Below are 16942 nucleotides of genomic sequence, written 5' to 3' on the forward strand. Positions count from 1 at the left end.
GACAACAACTTGACTTGGAAAAAAAGGCCTGGAAGTACACACTGTTCCCCAATAAAGTCCTGTTCCCCTTCCCCAATAAAAAAAAATCTTAAAAAAAAGAAGACGGGGAGGGAAAAGTGCTCGCTTCGGCAGCATACATACTAAAATTGCAATGATACAGAGATCAGCATGGCCCCTGTGCAAGGATGACATGCAGATTCGTGAAGCGTTCAATATTTAAGGAAAGAACTCCAACAGGTGATATAAAGTAACGGGATGAATAGATTTAGAATATGAATTTATTCTACATCCGGGGAAGTATCACTAGAAACGGAGACTCTGAGAGGAGGATGTTCTACATCAGAATCCTCTCTTTCAAGGACAGTTGGTCCTGGGAGTGTTCGCCAGGAAGGACGAGTCAGTCCCAGGACAGTGCCATTTCCTCTTGGAAACAGCACGGCCTTGGATGAGTGGTGTGAAGTGGCTCCCTGTTAGCACCACCCTGAAAAAGCCAGTTTGCAGAAGGCTGGTTGCAGAAGGCTGCGAGGCCCAGCTCTCGGGGATGTTCCTTTCGCAACCAGGTTGCATGACTCCTGATACAGCGGTACTGCCCATTTCACACCCAGGTAAGCCTGCCCCACTCCCAGACTCCCGAGTGAAACCCTACCCTGCCTGCCGCCTCTCCGGGAGCCTCAACCCCATTCAGTGAAAGAACAATGCCTGACACTGTAAGAACGCCGTCCCTGTGCTTCTACCAGCCAGTTACCTGGACAATCTCAGGAACCTTCTGCTAATGTCAGGAAGTGTGTATCACATGATGAGAAAAGAAAGCAGGGTCCACTGACAGCAACTGCCAAGGTCACTCAGAGAATGAGCACAGGAGGCAGCCACCAAGGAGCCACGGCAGTAAAGAGGTTAGAAGTGCTTTAAATTTAATTAAACGGGGTTTGAAGTCTATGTCCCAAGACTCACTTACAGGATTCAAAAGAAGGGAGTAATTCTTCCTGAACAGGAGAATGACAGATGGAATGTCTAAGCAGCGTGGCTAATTATGACAACAGCAAATACTTACATGGTATTATTAGTCGTCTATTACGTGCCATGTATTTTAACTATCTTATGAAATTGTAACCTCAACTCTGTGAGGCAGGTGTTATCATCCCATTTTGCAGATGAGTAAGCCAAGGCTCAGAAGTATAAAGTGATTAGACCAAGTCCACCCACACCCTGAGCTGGGAATCACAGGGTCTCAACTTCCAAGAGCACTGAGAATGCACAGGTCGCCAAGTCTGCTCAGAGACTACCCTTACCCCTGCGACACCTCTACATGTGGGACCTGTGCACAGAACGCACTCCTATTCGTCCCAGTGGGAGAAGAGGATATGCTGGGCCAGGATAAGAATATGATGACAATAAATGCTCCAACTAAAACACCAACAACAATTTGAATACCCGCTGAAGACAGAGCCTTGTGGTCACTGCTTTTAATGTCAATTCTCACTTTCCAGGACTGTGTATGTCATAGAGAAATCTGTGCCTTCGGATTTACAAGTGAGAATTTCTGGCACTAACTTGGAGGACATTTACGATTTTATGGAAATAAAGCCACTGACTCACTTGGCCCCCAAAAGAAGGGTGTCAGTCACAGTACAGGTCAGATATGGCTCCTCGGTCAGAGATGAGCTTGTGAGCACCCGGCCACAGGAGGATGGCAAGGGCTCTGGGTGTCCTACAATGAGCCTATCCCAAGGCTTTTCAGACTGTGGCTCTCTTCCCTCCTATAGCAGGACCTGTCTAGTCAGCCACCGCTGTAGCTTCCTGGGTAGAAAGAAATGCCCAAGAGAACCTCTCTCTGCCTCCAGATTGGCTGGCCAGGACGCCTGTCCTCCCCCGGGCAGTGCTACACCACGGTCATGGGTGAAGGCCAATAGAGACTGACAGAGGCTGGGTCATGGAGGTCATCAAGTGCTGGAGAAGCAACCATTTTGCAATCCTAATAGATCAAAATCAAATCCTGACTCTGCCTCACAACCTTGGGCAAGTCTCTCAGTCCTGCTAGGCTCAGTCTACACGTCTAAAAAGATTCCACAAGGTGCCCAAGTTGGACAGTGGGCACCAACAGAGCAGGCTCCCAGGTCTGCTCCCTAGGCAGAGTCCCCACCCCTGCCTCAGAGCCTCCCTCTCCCACGTGTACAACACCTTTGGAAGAAGAGGGAGGTCAGGAGGGATTTGGTCAGTCACAGCCCCACAGCGTGGCGAGCGCTCACCTTCACAGCTGCCCCTGGAGCCATTGCAGGCCCCCGGCTCCAAGGGCAAGCTGCCACACTCATCAGGCAGTGGCTGTTTTATATAGCGGCTTGAAAGAAAGAAAGGGGGGAAAAAACTGTTAGCTGTAACATTGATGTATTTTTCTCCACTACTCAGCTAGAGGTAGCCCATAATTTATATATTCAGCTATTTGCAAAGCCATTTGTGTGAAAAGGGCTTTAAAATCCTGTGACGACTCAGCAGTTCAAGAAACTGAGAGGCACCCAAGACGTAGATGTCTCACCGCCAAGTCACGGCGGACTGAGAAGGTCTGTTTCGCGTCTTCCGCAAATGTCCTGTATGTAGCACCATCATTTAAAAGACATTTCCCAGTCACATTAATTATCAGCTTCAGAATGATAGCAGAATACTTTAAAAATTATATTCAAATCCAAAATGCCATGAAAAATGCACAAGACTCCCTAACGCGCAGGTGACTGACAGGTGTTGACAGCCAGGATTCCAGGGACCAGAGGCTTAGCTGCCCAGCGTCATGGTGCTGAAGATGCGCCGGATATCCTGTCCCAACAGCACCTGCCCTGCCAGGGGCTGGCACAGCTACATTTCTAACAGACGTGGGCACACGGAATCAAGACAGGCACTCTACTGGGGGCAGTCACGACCACTACTGGGCCTACCTGATTTTAGATAACAAGCCAATCCCATTCCTGTCACCAACCTGATATGCTCACAAACAGCCTGGTACAAAGACTCGAGGGTTAGCTTGTGCTTGGGGACAGAAATCAGCAGTGGCTGCCCATACAGCACTGCCCCGGAGGAGGTGCTTGACGGCCTGGATTTCCTCTCCCTGAAGTAGACTGGAAGCGTGACACATTCCGAGCCATCCGTGGAGGTGCTGCAGACCTCGTACCTGTGTCAATTACACAAGAGGGCAAGTTCAGAAGCAGGTCCCTATGAGTGACAGACATCTGAGCTGCAGTTACATGGTGGCCAGGACTATGGTTATTAGGACACAGCATACTTTAGCACAAAAGGCAAGAAACCACTTTCAAGACGATTCTACAGGCTGGGTCAGGAGTTCCAGGGAGGGTCACTGCCAGCACAACGTGAACCTACATAACCGGAGCTCGGGGTACCGTGATCCTCCTTCCCCCAACCATGGCCTCCAATTCTCTGGTCCTTCAACTGGGACTCAGATGACGCACAGATGACAACTGTCATCCGGACCGTCACTCCACACACAAAGGCACACAGGGGGCCCGGCCACCAAATTCATCTTCTGTCACCAAGGAGCTCAACTTTTAAAAAGGCATTCTCAGTACCCAGCCCTTTAATGAAACAAAATATTATACAAAGATATACATCCCTAGAACATTAACCAAAGACTTTTTATTTCAAATGAGGAAGCTGATTTATAAAACTAATTGCTTGCCATCTTTGTTCTTTTAAAAACACTGAAGTAAAAGAATCATATCTAATTTTTAAAAAATCAGAGATAACCAAAGAAACTGCTAAATAGAAATCAATGATTTTGAAAAATGTGTCTTACTTAGTGAATACATGGGACTGAGGAGATTTATAGATGTTTTATCCTGGAACAGGTGTTACCAAAATTGCTGGCAACCGACTGTAGTCTTTCCCTCTTCCTATAGGGGGAGACACAAACTTACTGATTCAATTTTTGAAACCTATTAACACAAACACACACACACGCACGCACGCACGCACGCACGCACACACACACGCACGCACCCCTCCCCAGATGCCTGGCAAACAGTCCTGACAGTAGTAAATGCAGGGGGAGTTCTAAGAAAACTCACAAAATGTCCAGGTGTGCTCTAAGGTAAGGACCCAGTGATCTAGCATCAAGGTGAGGAACCAGGTCTTGGAGTGAGGCCCAGGTTCCAGGTCCATCACTGCCAGTTTCCAGCTGCGGGGACCAGGCCAAGCACCCAAACTTCTGAGTCTGTTTACTCAATAGACAACACAATTCCCCACCTTGCCTTGTGATACTGAGAATTAAATAACTAAGAAGCACAGTGCACCACATGATTATTAGGTGTTTACATATGACAATTATCAATTCATCTTTAAACTAATTTGAGTTCCTGTTGGTTGGCCCTCAAGCCCTCTGAAATGTACTTCAGTGATGGTGTTTTGCCAAGCTCCCCATGGGGTGATGCCTTCTTAGCTCAGGTGTGTACAGTTTCCAGGATTGAGGGGGACTATGTTAAGGACCTGGGGTCACACCCTAGCCCTGCACCCCAATATGAGCCTGGGAGCCCTCCATTTGTAAAGTGAGGGAAGATGGCTATGAATGGGGAGGCAGCTGTGCAAGTTGAACAGAACTAGGATCCTGGACATGGTCAAAAACTATTCCTTGTAGAGTGACCTAGAAGTCAAGAGAAGGAGATGCCTCCTTTGTTTACTGTCCCTCAGCCAAAAACAAAAACCAAACAAAATCCCCAAAACCTTCCTCAGCAGAGGCAAGTTATTGAGAGGCGATGAGGGAGAGAGAGCCTGGGTGGGGTACACATTCAAACTTCCCTGGGCAAGGGGCTGTCTGGGAACGCAGGCAAGCTCGAATTCCACCCCATCTAGCTGGGAGAGGGACATATACAAAATTACGAGGCGCAACCTTAAAGAAAGAGGATGTGGGAGGGGCCGAGGAGACCAGCTGGAGTTTGAGTGTACTGTCCCCACAGGAATGAGAAAACTGAGCCTCAGAGCTTACCAGTGTTAGAGCTGAGAAAGGCTCTTTAAATCAATCCTCTCTGTCATTCTGAGATGGCACCTGTCTAAGGAGCTACTGCTTATGGCATGCAGCAAGGACGAGACCCTCCCTGTCCCACGTCCCTTCTGTCTTCCCATGCCCCTCACACAGCAGACTCTTCTTGAGAAAGGCATTTCTAACAGTAAGACCATGTGCAGGAGCACAGAACAGGCCATCTTAACAGGTAGCAACTGTTGACAAAAGGCTGTGTTCACGATGAGGAGAGTTATCTGGAACATCCAGCTCTGAAGTGCCAGTAGGTGCTTAGCACAGACGGCTACCCAGAATTCCCTAACACCTATCTCTTGCACCCAGGGATCAGGGCCAATCCACATGGGCACCGACTGCCAGGACTTCTGCTCTGCAGATACCAACAAGACAAAGCCTCCAGAATGTTTCCTTCGAACCTGCAGCAGAAACTGCTGAGTACTCACACAAAAATGTCATCCCGAGGCATGATGTGATTTAAACCTTCGTCCATTTGGAAAATTTTGTGGAACCGGTGATTATACACATCTGTGACCACCATCTAAGAACCAAGAGTAACAGAAATATTACAGGATGGATTAACAGTGCCATTACTTAAACCCCAGAAACAAATGAAAATAATGTGCTGGAGTGTTGCCTCCAGAGAGACCACGTTACCAGCCCCAGAGCTCAGGGGCCAAGGCCCAAGGGGGAACAGAATGGCTGCCTCCAATATAAAACATGCTGCTAACATCTGAGCCAAGGTTTATGATGGAATCTGCCCTGAGTGGCAGGAACGGTGGGGAGTGAGTACTGACCAGAGACTGGTAGTTATCTAGAAACCTCTGGAGGTTCCTTGGGGCCAAAAGTTTCCAAGCCATCCTCAGCATATAGCAGACAGACCAAACCCCAACCACCACAACCACCTGAAACCAGCAGGGATGCAAGAGGAGTGGGGACGAGCGAGGGCATGACCCAGGCTGGGCCAGGGGAGGGACTGGCAGCATCCAGGAGGATGGGCCCTCATGCAAGGGCAGGTCTTCACTTTCCCCACCTCCACTCAGGGCCAGGTTCAGCAGAAAGCCCAGATGGGCAGCTGTTTTCAAATAAAGATTTCTATCAGGAACATCACAATGTCACTCCACAGAGTTATAGAGTTTAGGGCAGGAAAATATTTCCAGCTTCTGACATGACAGAAGAGGTTGCAGGAATGGCGGTAAAGCTGAGAGCAGAGCCCTACTCCTGGCCCTCTGACCATGGCCAGTGTGACCCCAATGGGGGCAAAATGGTGTTCCCTGGGGCTGTCAGGGATGGTCTCAGCCACAGTGCACAGTGAGCGAGGGTCAGGGGTCCAAGGCATCCAGATATAATCACATCTGTGCTGGCAAATGAGAACTACCCCTCAAAAGTGGCTACCAGGTAGAAAATAAACTCCAAAGGACTCTGAAGTGACCCCAACAAGCCGAGTGCCACTGCCCAGCCCGCCTTACGTTTTCTGCAGCGATGCCGGACAGCCTGGAGAGAGCCTCGCACAGGTCAGACATGGCCCCCATCAGCGGAACGATCACGCGGTACTGCAAGGCGAGATGGGAGAGGTGATGAGGGTACTCCGCAAAGGGGGGAGACGAGCCGGGAAGAGCAGGCACCTCGGAAGGCAGAGGTGTCCTTCCAGAAACAGTGCACAGAGTGAGGTCAGGGCCCAGGTGAGCGGCCCACAGAGCAAACAGGCGGGTCTTCTGTACCAGCATCCTCTATCTCTGCTCAGACAGTAGCGCAGATGCGGGGCAAGCCCTTTCCCTCTTAAGCATTCCTTTATTTTATTCTTAACTATGTTCTTTAAAGAACTGTTAAAACTATACAAATTGCCAAGCAGTCCTGCATGCCCCATTCCCTTACAGAGGAAGAAACCAAAGCCAGGAGACACAGTACAGTCATGCAGTGAGCCCTGAGCAGGGCTAGCTGCTTGGGCCTGCTGGTCACACCTCCCAGCTGGCCCTTTGTTCTGGCCAAGGTCTCCCAGCTGATTTAGGGGTAACCTAACCGAGGAAAGTACCCTGTTTCTGAGTCCTAAACATTCAGATTCAAGAACCACTGAGCAGATCAGCCAGGCTGCTTTAGTCGAATGCATGGAGTGCGGGGGAAAAGTGACAGAGAAGCCCAGAGGACCTTCACGACAGGCCTTGAATGATACGGGGTTACGCAAAGGTCCGACGGAAGCCAACGGCACACATTTAGGCAAGTGCCAGTGGGTTTCAGAGACAAGTGCTCGAGTTGATGCAGCAGATAGCAGCAGCCCCACTCTGGTCTGGAGACCACTCACAACAAGAGGTGCCACGAGGAAGCCAAGTCTCTTACCTGAGTAGGTCTGCAGCGAGGGTCAGCAGGAACCAAGAAGACCTCCATAACTCGATCTTTCTTCAAGGGCAGTGGGAGAGTTAGATAGCAAAATGGGTCAAAAGTCACAGAAACCTTAGCACATTCTGGACAAACCAAAGTAGATTTGAAGAGGCCGTGGAACGTATCCACAATCACAGAGTCGTTCCTCAAACGATGATTCTCCCAGGCTTCTTTTGCGACAACCTGGAAGAAAAGAAAAAGGATCAATAAGACATCCTCAGTACCCCTGTCCTTTACCCCTGCATCCAGAATGATTGACAGCAACATCTGAAATGGACCACGAGACAGTCTGTGAAGCCAAGAGCTTGGTCCAGGCCAGCCTAGGCTAGGACTGCTCTTAGCGTACCATGCTCACACCACACGCCAGCTCTACACACAATCACAAACAAACTGTTCACATAGGATCTAAGGAAGCAAGGCATCTGTCTTTTCATGAGCACGTGGACATGACCAGGGTAAGGACTACCTCCTGTCCAGTTCCCATGCTCCAAAGTCCTTTCAGTGAGGTTTTAACTTATATCATTGTTCAGGGAACTGACAGTTTTTCCTTTAAGATGTAAATGCTACTTTAAAAGATTCGTATCAATGATTCCACTGTGACAAGGTAACTTACATACCAAATTCTCTTTGCACACATCAGAAAATCAAGGTAAAAAGTGTAAGTACCCTAATAATATTAATAACAAACTATTTTAATAATCACAGATGGATTTAATGACAGGTGTAATAATCTCAAGAGCCCATACTACAGGCACTTTATAGCTTTTAGTGTCCCAGTCTCTGATTCACCAATGAAACTATACTGAGCCACCGACTCCAACTGGAAGATGCCGAGAGGGAGCACCCCGGGTTGGCCTTTTCTGACCTGGCATGCTGTTCTGTATCAGAACTCATGCCACATCACCAACAGCAGCAAGAGGCAGCCAGGGCCCCGGCACCAACACTCAAAGAACAAGAGAATGTCTCTGCACGTGTCACTAGGAGGCCACTTCTCGGAACACTAGTGCTCAGAAGCGTCCCTGTCCTACCGCATCCGGCCGCCCGTTGGCATCCTTCAGCTCCAGGTAGGGCTTCTTCTTCACTCGGTTCAGATCTTCGTGCAATCCGTCTAGAAGAAAGGCTAATAGCTCCTGAGAGTCTTGTTGCTGGTAGCCAGAAAACTGAGGGGCGAAACGTCCCACTTGGGTCTACGACAAAGGTATCAAAAGGCATAAGATATAAAGAACCAGTGAAGTCAGAGAGGAAATTGTTACCAAAAATAGCTTTGCAGAGTCAGCTGGGACAGTAGGAGAAAACAGCATCTGGCTGAGCAGCCCGATTAACTCCTCGAGGGCCTAAACGGGGACGACAATTCTCACCAGAGGGAGGACAACGGACCTGGGACCTGGGCCACTGCCCTGAAAGAAGAGCAGCCACACCTCCTACGTAGTGACATGAATGTCTCTCCAACTTCCTTCTTGGGTTCAGTCTCCATGAGAACTTCACAAATGGTACCTGCATCAGCCAGAGGACTCCCCCTGTAACTAATAGCCCTCCTAGACCCAACTAAAGAACCCTGTTTGGCTGTGATCTACACCAGTGAGCCTCAGATTAAGCTTGCCCACCAGTGGCATCAACACCACCTGGGAGCTACTTAGACCCTACCCCAGACCTGCGCAATGAGAAACTCTGGGGATAGGTCCAGCAGCCTGCGTTTCCACAAGCCCTTCCAGAGACCCTGCTAAGTGCAAACGTTAGAGAGCCACTGCTCTACACCTGTGCTGTCCAATACCAAAGCCATTAACCATGCATGGCTATTTAGATTTAAATTAAAATTAAATACAATTAAAAACTCAGTTCCTTGTTCACACTAACCACATTGCAAGTGTTAGTGCCTATCGTCCCAGATATCGTACGTCCATAATTAGGGAAGCCCTACACTACCCCTAATAGCCCTAAATACTGTCTGCCGATGGTTTACTTACATCAGCTTTGGCCCAATGTGTTGCTACCCAATTCTAATCTCTTTATGACTTGGTATATTCATAGCAATTTACATATATTTCCCAGGAATTAATGTGAAAATGGGGATGAAAAGATTTAGTTTTCCATTTCAACAAACCGTCTAAAATTTTAATTTTCTCACTGAGCTAAGGTGCTCTTCTTTTTTTCTTTTTGAATCAAAAATATGCGTATCTTTACCTCCCATGGGCTTCATGAAAGCTCCTTGCACCCCAGTGGTGCACACTAAATATGATTTCTCGGATTTCAAAATATGTAGGTAAGGCACTTCCCCCGCAGCGGGAAAAACATTTAGGGCAATGGAAAGGCTGAGCTGCTCCAAGCGCCCATCTTCTTAGCTGAGGGACCCAAGTTAAGAACTGCCCCTTACATCGCCTTCCAAGAATATCAACCCAATTCCTGACTTGGGGAGCCCAACTCAAACCACAGAGGGTATAGGTTTCAGGTTCAGAGAGGTATAGGTTCCAGGTTCAGAGAACCCAGGCATACCCTTCACACGATACTGGGAATTAAACTGGATTGCTATGGTCTGGCTTAGGCTGTTGACCACTTAAAAACTGGTACCACGGAAAACCCCATTCTGAGCAACCAGCTTACAAATGACTTCTCAAGTATCTCCAGCCAGAGGTGGGGGCTGAGGTCACTTAAGATGAGTGTGGGCTGAATGGCTCAATAACAGAAAAGGAAGGTCTGATCAGGTATGTTTTCAGTCTCAGGTCCCATCTTAATCCCAAAACGCAAGTAAAGGAATGCCTCATTACAGCAGGAAAACACTCTCCCCGAAGAGTAAAAAGTCTATACATGCACCTACTTTGAACATGCGAGGTGCCACATGAGCCTCCCTTCCAGACCACATCTGCTTAATGAGCTCTGCGTAGGCCTCTGCAATTTCCCCTTTCATCCCCAGAGGGTTGTCTCTGTTGATTTCAGCCTCATATTCATCTTTGAGAAAGTAGTCGGTCAGTGGCGCGGTATTGCTCAAGCACTGAAAGAGAACACGATCGGAGCTCACACCCCTTCCGGAGAGCACCAGAGATAGAAGACAAACCACGTTCTAAAGGATGAGGGTCAACGCCAACGAAACGAACTAAGTGCTCAGCAGAGTCTCTGAAAGGCCCCCAGCACCAAGGCCCAGCCTCCCAGAAGCCCAGGCTGGAGGTCCACCTCGCAGCTAAGCTCCCTTGGACATGGCCTTGGAGGAGCTCACACTCACTGGCTAAGAACTGTCTCTGAGGGCAAAAGCTCTGTACCCCAAGTGCCTGACACCCAACAATTTTCTATCCAATGGAAGACCATTTTTAAGATAATTTCTCTGTTGGGACTGGAACATTCTACTGTTTCATGAGAAGACAAACTATAAACAAGCTGAAGGCAAAATGTTTTACTAAAGCCAAAAACATATGGGGGGGAAGGAATCAGGATGAGACAGTACAAAAACAATAAATAACACCATTGTACATGTGCGCACTAACTTTAACTCTACAAGTTCAAAAATGAAGGTGGGTACTGAGTTTTATCAAATGCTTTTTCTACATTTATTGAGGTGCTCTATGGTTTTCTCCTGTATTCTGTCATTATGTTAAACGACACTGCTTATTTTTTCAGGAGTCAAACGAACCTTTCTCTCCTGGCACAAACCCTACTTGTGTCACCACTTATATTTAGGTATCATTAAAATTGACTTCCTAAATTTTTACTTTATTTGTGTCTATGGTTAAAAGACATGACAGTCAAAAATTTTCCTTTTTAAAAATTCCTCGTCAGATTTTGGTAGCAGAGTGTGCTGCTTTGTAAAATTATTTGGGGAGCTTGTTCCTTGTTTTCTACTTCCTGAAAGAGTTTATATGACTGGTATCATTTCTCCCTTAAATCTTTGAATAAATTTACCAATAAAAAGGCTTTAATTACCAAATTAATTTCTTTAACAAATGCAGGACTACGCAGATTTTCAAGTTCTTCCTGTGTTTAAGTTTGATAAACTATGTTTTTCAAAGCAGCTTGTCTAAAACTTGCCATCTGAATTGTCTAATTTAATGGCATAAAGTTGTTCTACTATCCTCTAATAATCTTTTCGTGTTTGTAGGACCTATAGTGATAGTCCTTTTTCATTGCTGGCATTAGTCATTCATATTTTTCCTCTTCCTGATCAGTTTCCCTAGAAGCTTATCAATTTTGTTTTGTTTTTTTCCAAAGAATTAAATTTGGCTGTCCTATAAATCTGCTTTGTATTTCATCAATTTAATTTCGGTTCTTATCTCTATTATTTCCCTCCTTCTATTTCCTTTGGGTTTCACCTGCTCTTTTCCTAGCATCATGAGATGAAAACTTGAATCAGTGTTTAACTTTTCTTTTTTTCCTAACATTTATATCTAGAGCTATAGATGTCCTCATTATTACTATCCTTACTCAACAGTGAGGAACATGGAGAGTACAAAGAATTGAGAAAACGTCCCCATGAAAAGCCAAATCTTGTCTCTCTTCTTTAGTACTAGGCTTATTTCCACCTCACCACAGTGGAGAACGATAATTTCCAAACCTAAGAGTTACCTAATTTTTTAACTACTCTTTTTATCTTTTCCCTTAAATCATAACAAACTTCAAAGTTAGATTGTAAGTCTTGTGAGGAAAAAAAAACAACGTATGTCTGATTTGCTCACCACTGAGTGTCATGTATAGTAAAAAATTTGGCTTTGTCCAAAGAGAAGGTCTGGCTTTTGCGCTTGGCTTCTGGAAAGCACTCCGTTGGCCCCTGGAACATTATCCCTGCTAGAGGTATTTCTAATTGCCTGAAAGCCTTCAGTCAGACTGAAGCGTCTAATACTGTAATTCAGGGTGGGAGCTGACCATACTGGCATAATCTTAGGGTGAGGGTTAGCCATTCCAGAAAGACCAACAATATGACTAAGGGTGGGGGTTTTGTGTCACGTGGTATCAGTCTACCTGGAGACTGAGTTGAACCACCTGGGCAATAATTCATCAATCAATTAATCGTGCCAGGTAATGAAGCCCCAAAGCTCAGTGAGCAATACTCCAGGCCTGCAGTTACACTTCAATGCCAGAAGAGTAGTGCCTCCTGACTGCACAGGGAGAGGACAATGGAAGTTGTGCATGGGACCCTGCGTGGACCCTGCCCTGTTTGCTCCTTCCCCTGGCTAACTACAATCTGTATCCATTCCCTATAATAAACTATAAGTGTGAGTATAAGTTTTCAGTGAGTCTGAATCCTCCTAACAAATTATCAAAACTGAGGGTGAACTTGGAGACCCCCAAACTTGAAGTTTGCCAGAAGTAAAGACAGTCTTGGGGACATGTCCTCCTACCTGTAGCTGAACCCTAACTCCAGCCCATGTCCATCATACTGTCACATAGCATGTGCCTGATAAACGTGATGAACGAATGAATGAGGTTTCAAAGGAAGGATTTTAGGATTTTCTCCAGCCAGGGGCATGAGGTGAGACAGCTTCCACTGGTGAAAAGATGGTCAATATGACCCCAGGCATGATTTAGCTTGACACCAGCTGCTGTGACCTCTCATCCCACCAAAGACCACCAAGGCTGGTACTCCAGTATTTGTGGGAGATCATTCCTGATGTCTACAAAATTCAAACTAGTTTTACTACAAAACCAAACCTAGAACTGATTAAGAAGACATTGGGGGCCACAAACACTAACGAAACCATTCTGTACTAACGAGTGGGAGATGCCCTGGCAGGGACCCCTGGAGGACTAACCAAGGGTAGGCAGGGAGCCCGGTGAGCGGATCCTCCCCACACCTTAGCAGGCCGCTCTTACCAAAGCCTCAAGGACTGCGAAGAAACAGTGCCACCGGGATGGCAGCTCTCCCCTTTACCTGCAAAGCAGAGTTCATGAAGCAGGTGTTCCCCAGGTTTCCGAGTCCACAGACCCCAGCTTGAACGTGAGACGATGAGGACTCCTGACAACTATATGAAGCGGAGAAGCCAGATCCACTGGAAAACACAATCCACATCACAATGAAGACAAGCACTACACACAGGCCCTCAGGATGCCTTTTGGGGCTACTCCACGGCCCCTGGCATCCTGTCTGGTAATAAGCCCACAACACAAGTTCTCTATCCTCCCGTCTCCCACCCGCCCACTCCCAGTCCGGCCCTAATGTGACATGACAGTAGGTGGTAAGCACAGCCTACAGGGGAGAAATGCTATTTGAATTCTCCGCTCTCGGGCTTTGGCAAATGTTAATTTTGGATCCCTCCAGAAGGCCAACGGCCAGGCGACGTCAGGAAGGAACGGTGGTTACCAAAATCAAAAGCCTGTACTGCCACCGCCACCAGGCCACACTCAGCCTTCACTGCCTGAGCGTCCATGCACACCCTCTCACCTCACCCTCCTCTTCCACCCTGTCTGTGCTGTGGCAGGCGCTCCTGAGATGCTTGGAGAAAGGATCACAGCCCTCCGAGGGGGAAACAGGCAGGCTCTCCCACCATGAGAATCATCCCCTTCGAGCTACTCTGACATAAGGCCAGCCCACCCCTTCACAGACAAAGGCAGTGACCCCCACGACCACCAGTGACTCAGGCCGTGGGGAAAACACCAGCTCGTAGGAAGACAAGCAACAGAAGTGAGAAGCAGGAGGCACACTTCCCTGTGGGTATAAACTGGAGGAGGAACCATATGCAGTACATTCCCATGGGAACCCTAATCCCAGGAGGAGCTCTCCAGGGACAGGCTGGGGAAGGAGCAGAGGGAAGGGAAGCAAAGTGAAAGGGCCTGCTCTTACCCCCTGCTGACACCGGAGCTGGGCATCCCCGAGCTGTTAGAGCTATCACCATTTGCAATGGGAGAGGCAGACACTGAGGAATAGGGACTTGCTGATGGTTTTGGAGAGGTAGCAAAATTTCTGCTAGGCGCAGTGCTTGATCTGAGAGAGAGAAGCAGAAACAATGCTACTGACTGTTTGCGAAAAGCAAGCCCTATTTAATGCCTTAGGTCTCTTCTCAAGAAATAAATGTTCTCCACGTTCAGTTATTTAAAATAAAGTGCAAAAAGCCAACTTTCATGCTACCTTCAAGACAGATTTTATTTAAGTGAGAGTCAAACAGTGAATTGGTTTTCCTGTCTTGTTCGTCCACATGCTCATACACTGAAGTTTTCAGTAGGATAAACCACGTGATTGATCTCCAGGGCATCCAGTCTGATCTGTAAATCGTAAGCTTCCCTGAATTTTAAGAGTTACCAGTGAAAGACATAGAGAAATTGCAGTAAGAGGTGAATTTCCCCAAAAACACCTGACCCAAATTAAACAGCTGACTTTAAGTTCACTGGACCAGGAAAATGGCGATTTGGTTTCTCTGTGCTATTCAAGGGGAAGTGCTTTTGTTTCCTCCAATTTACCAAATGTGAGTAGCCTGTTTCAAACTCATGTTTCAATACTTTTCACAGCATCTTATTTTTAGATTTACTTCTACTTTTACATTAACAGATCCCAGGGGTAACTGCCCCAAGTCTTAAATTGATGTCAATTTTCTTCTAAAATTTGTATAAGAACATGAAGAAGGAAAGTGAATCGTGCTGCCCTACTTCAAATCCATACAACTGTGACTCTCCTTCTAGCGTTGGGGTTGTTTTTAGAATACGGAAAACGATTAAGATGTGCTGTCACAGCACACTGCCCAGCCTCATGGGATCTGATGGCAACCAGGGCTCCTATGAGAAGGCAAGCAAAGCATGGCAGCAGAAGTAAAGAGTGACCCTGTCTGTACCCAAATCAGCAGTGGAGATGTCAGGAAACTCTCCAGGGGCCTCAATGCAACTGAGTTCTGCTCCACACTGAGGTCACAGCAAGGAGGGAAAGGGGGCTCCCCAGCCTCTCTCCTCCCCATAGGGAAGCGCCCCTTCTCTGATCCTGAAGACCATTGGCTTCACAGAGCCTCATGCCGCAAAGGAGTCCAAGAACTCAAGCAGCTTGTTGAGACCTGTCAGCGACAAGGGCATGGGCATCCACCACACAGGTGACCTTAAGCACACAGCTTAGGCCTGTCCAATGTGACAGGCAGGTATCCCCAGCCTCCTCGGTCAGCAGGCAAGTCACTACCCAAGGCTGGTCTAGTGTGTGGGACCCAGTTACCTCCGGTGTAGGAGCAGGTACCACAGGAGAGTGCAGTTCAAACTCCGACACACAGAACTTCAAGGCATGTGGTCTAACACTCCCCTTAGTAACTGTTTACTGATAACTTAGTCTATTCCCTTGAACTTAAAAAAGGGCAAAACTCCATATAAGCCATTACACATATCTAAGACCTGTCAATTTCTTAGGCAACATTTCTGGTTGAAATGAAATATATCAAAGAAAAATTTTATTTGACATTTGTTTAAAATGTTCTAGAAAATACGGTCAGTAGTTTTCAGAGTAAATGCAGTCTAAAAGAAACTCAGTGATGAGTACATAAGGATATTTTTAGATGTTAGAAATTTTACGTAATACAAAAGTTGGTGTGGTTTTTTTTTTTTTTAAACTCCACCTTTGACAGGCAAATCAAAAGCAAGACCTCTATGCAGAAAAGTGACTTCCATCTAGGAAACGCTTGGGCACTTGTAATCAAGAAGCTTCAGAGCACATCCTGGGGGACACTGCAGGCTGAGAAATAGGCATCAGTGGGAAACATCTGCCTGGGAAGTGCACATATTAAGTGAGGCAAGACCTCACTCTCAACTGTGACTGGGTCCCATGCCATATAACCCTGAAAACAGAGGCTACACCTCCAAAAAAAGACTCCCTCTGCTCCTCAAAGACATTCCGGTCAAGCCTCTGGTCCCCAGCACCTTTCTACTGAAATACGTCCTGCTCCTAGGCATGTCAGGTCATTCTCGATTAAAATTCACACACATGCCCTGAACCCATGCGTGAGGCCCCGTAACACAGCCAGGCCTGCACTTGCTGCTCCACTGCGTCCGGCCTGCTTCTCAGATGTTCTCCGGGCCGAATGCTGCTGTGAGGACGAGCCCACCCTGGAGACGGGCGCCCAGCACCCAGAGGCCAGCCTCTGGCATTCTCAGTGCCACTGCAACCTCCTCAGCTGTGAGCTGCCCGCACCAGCACTGCTAAGCCTCAGCTGTGTGCACTCTGACCTCCACTGCGGGAAGGCTGGCCTCCTCCAGCTCTGGGCAGGCAGCCTTTAGCAGGGAACGCGGTGCAGAGCTAACCGGGCCCTACAGACCTCACACGGGTTCAGGGAGCAAGAAAGCTAGAGAGAAATGAGGCCAGGTCTACACGAACACAGAGAAAGCTTGGCGCAATGCACAAGGAAGAAAAAACTATTTGAAAATGTCAAAATTTATGAGGTGGCCCTCCTAGTGAATAAGAGTTGAATGGAAACAATTCCACTATGCTGTTCTCCTGCCAAGAAAGGTGTAAAATTGTCTCCTATAGGTGGGTTTAAAAAAAAACACAAAGGATTAAGCCAATTAATGACTTTTCCCTGGGTGACATATTCACTTGATGTATTTTCCTAGTCCTTCAATTTTAACCTCTCTGCTTTCTTTGATAGTGAATGTATTACTGAACATGGCTAGAGTTGT

General features: G+C 47.3%; 1 protein-coding gene across 2 annotated transcripts in view; it reads right to left on the bottom strand.

The window, feature by feature from the left end:
- USP4 (ubiquitin specific peptidase 4) overlaps nucleotides 1–16942 on the bottom strand; it is a 38624-nt gene that overhangs the window by 7499 nt on the left and 14183 nt on the right. The window contains exons 7-15 of one of the 2 annotated variants that reach the window (XM_081071721.1): nucleotides 14145–14285; nucleotides 13236–13353; nucleotides 10197–10370; nucleotides 8413–8571; nucleotides 7343–7567; nucleotides 6478–6561; nucleotides 5455–5549; nucleotides 2966–3157; nucleotides 2247–2335 (exon numbers count right to left, since the gene is read on the bottom strand). In XM_081071721.1, coding sequence (XP_080927847.1) covers nucleotides 2247–2335; nucleotides 2966–3157; nucleotides 5455–5549; nucleotides 6478–6561; nucleotides 7343–7567; nucleotides 8413–8571; nucleotides 10197–10370; nucleotides 13236–13353; nucleotides 14145–14285 — 1277 coding nt within the window. The remainder of the gene's footprint in view (nucleotides 1–2246; nucleotides 2336–2965; nucleotides 3158–5454; nucleotides 5550–6477; nucleotides 6562–7342; nucleotides 7568–8412; nucleotides 8572–10196; nucleotides 10371–13235; nucleotides 13354–14144; nucleotides 14286–16942) is intronic. The other variant, XM_081071722.1, reaches the window with a different exon arrangement.

Source organism: Rhinolophus hipposideros (genome assembly GCF_964194185.1).
Source record: "Rhinolophus hipposideros genome assembly, chromosome: 14".
Lineage (NCBI taxonomy): Eukaryota > Metazoa > Chordata > Mammalia > Chiroptera > Rhinolophidae > Rhinolophus > Rhinolophus hipposideros.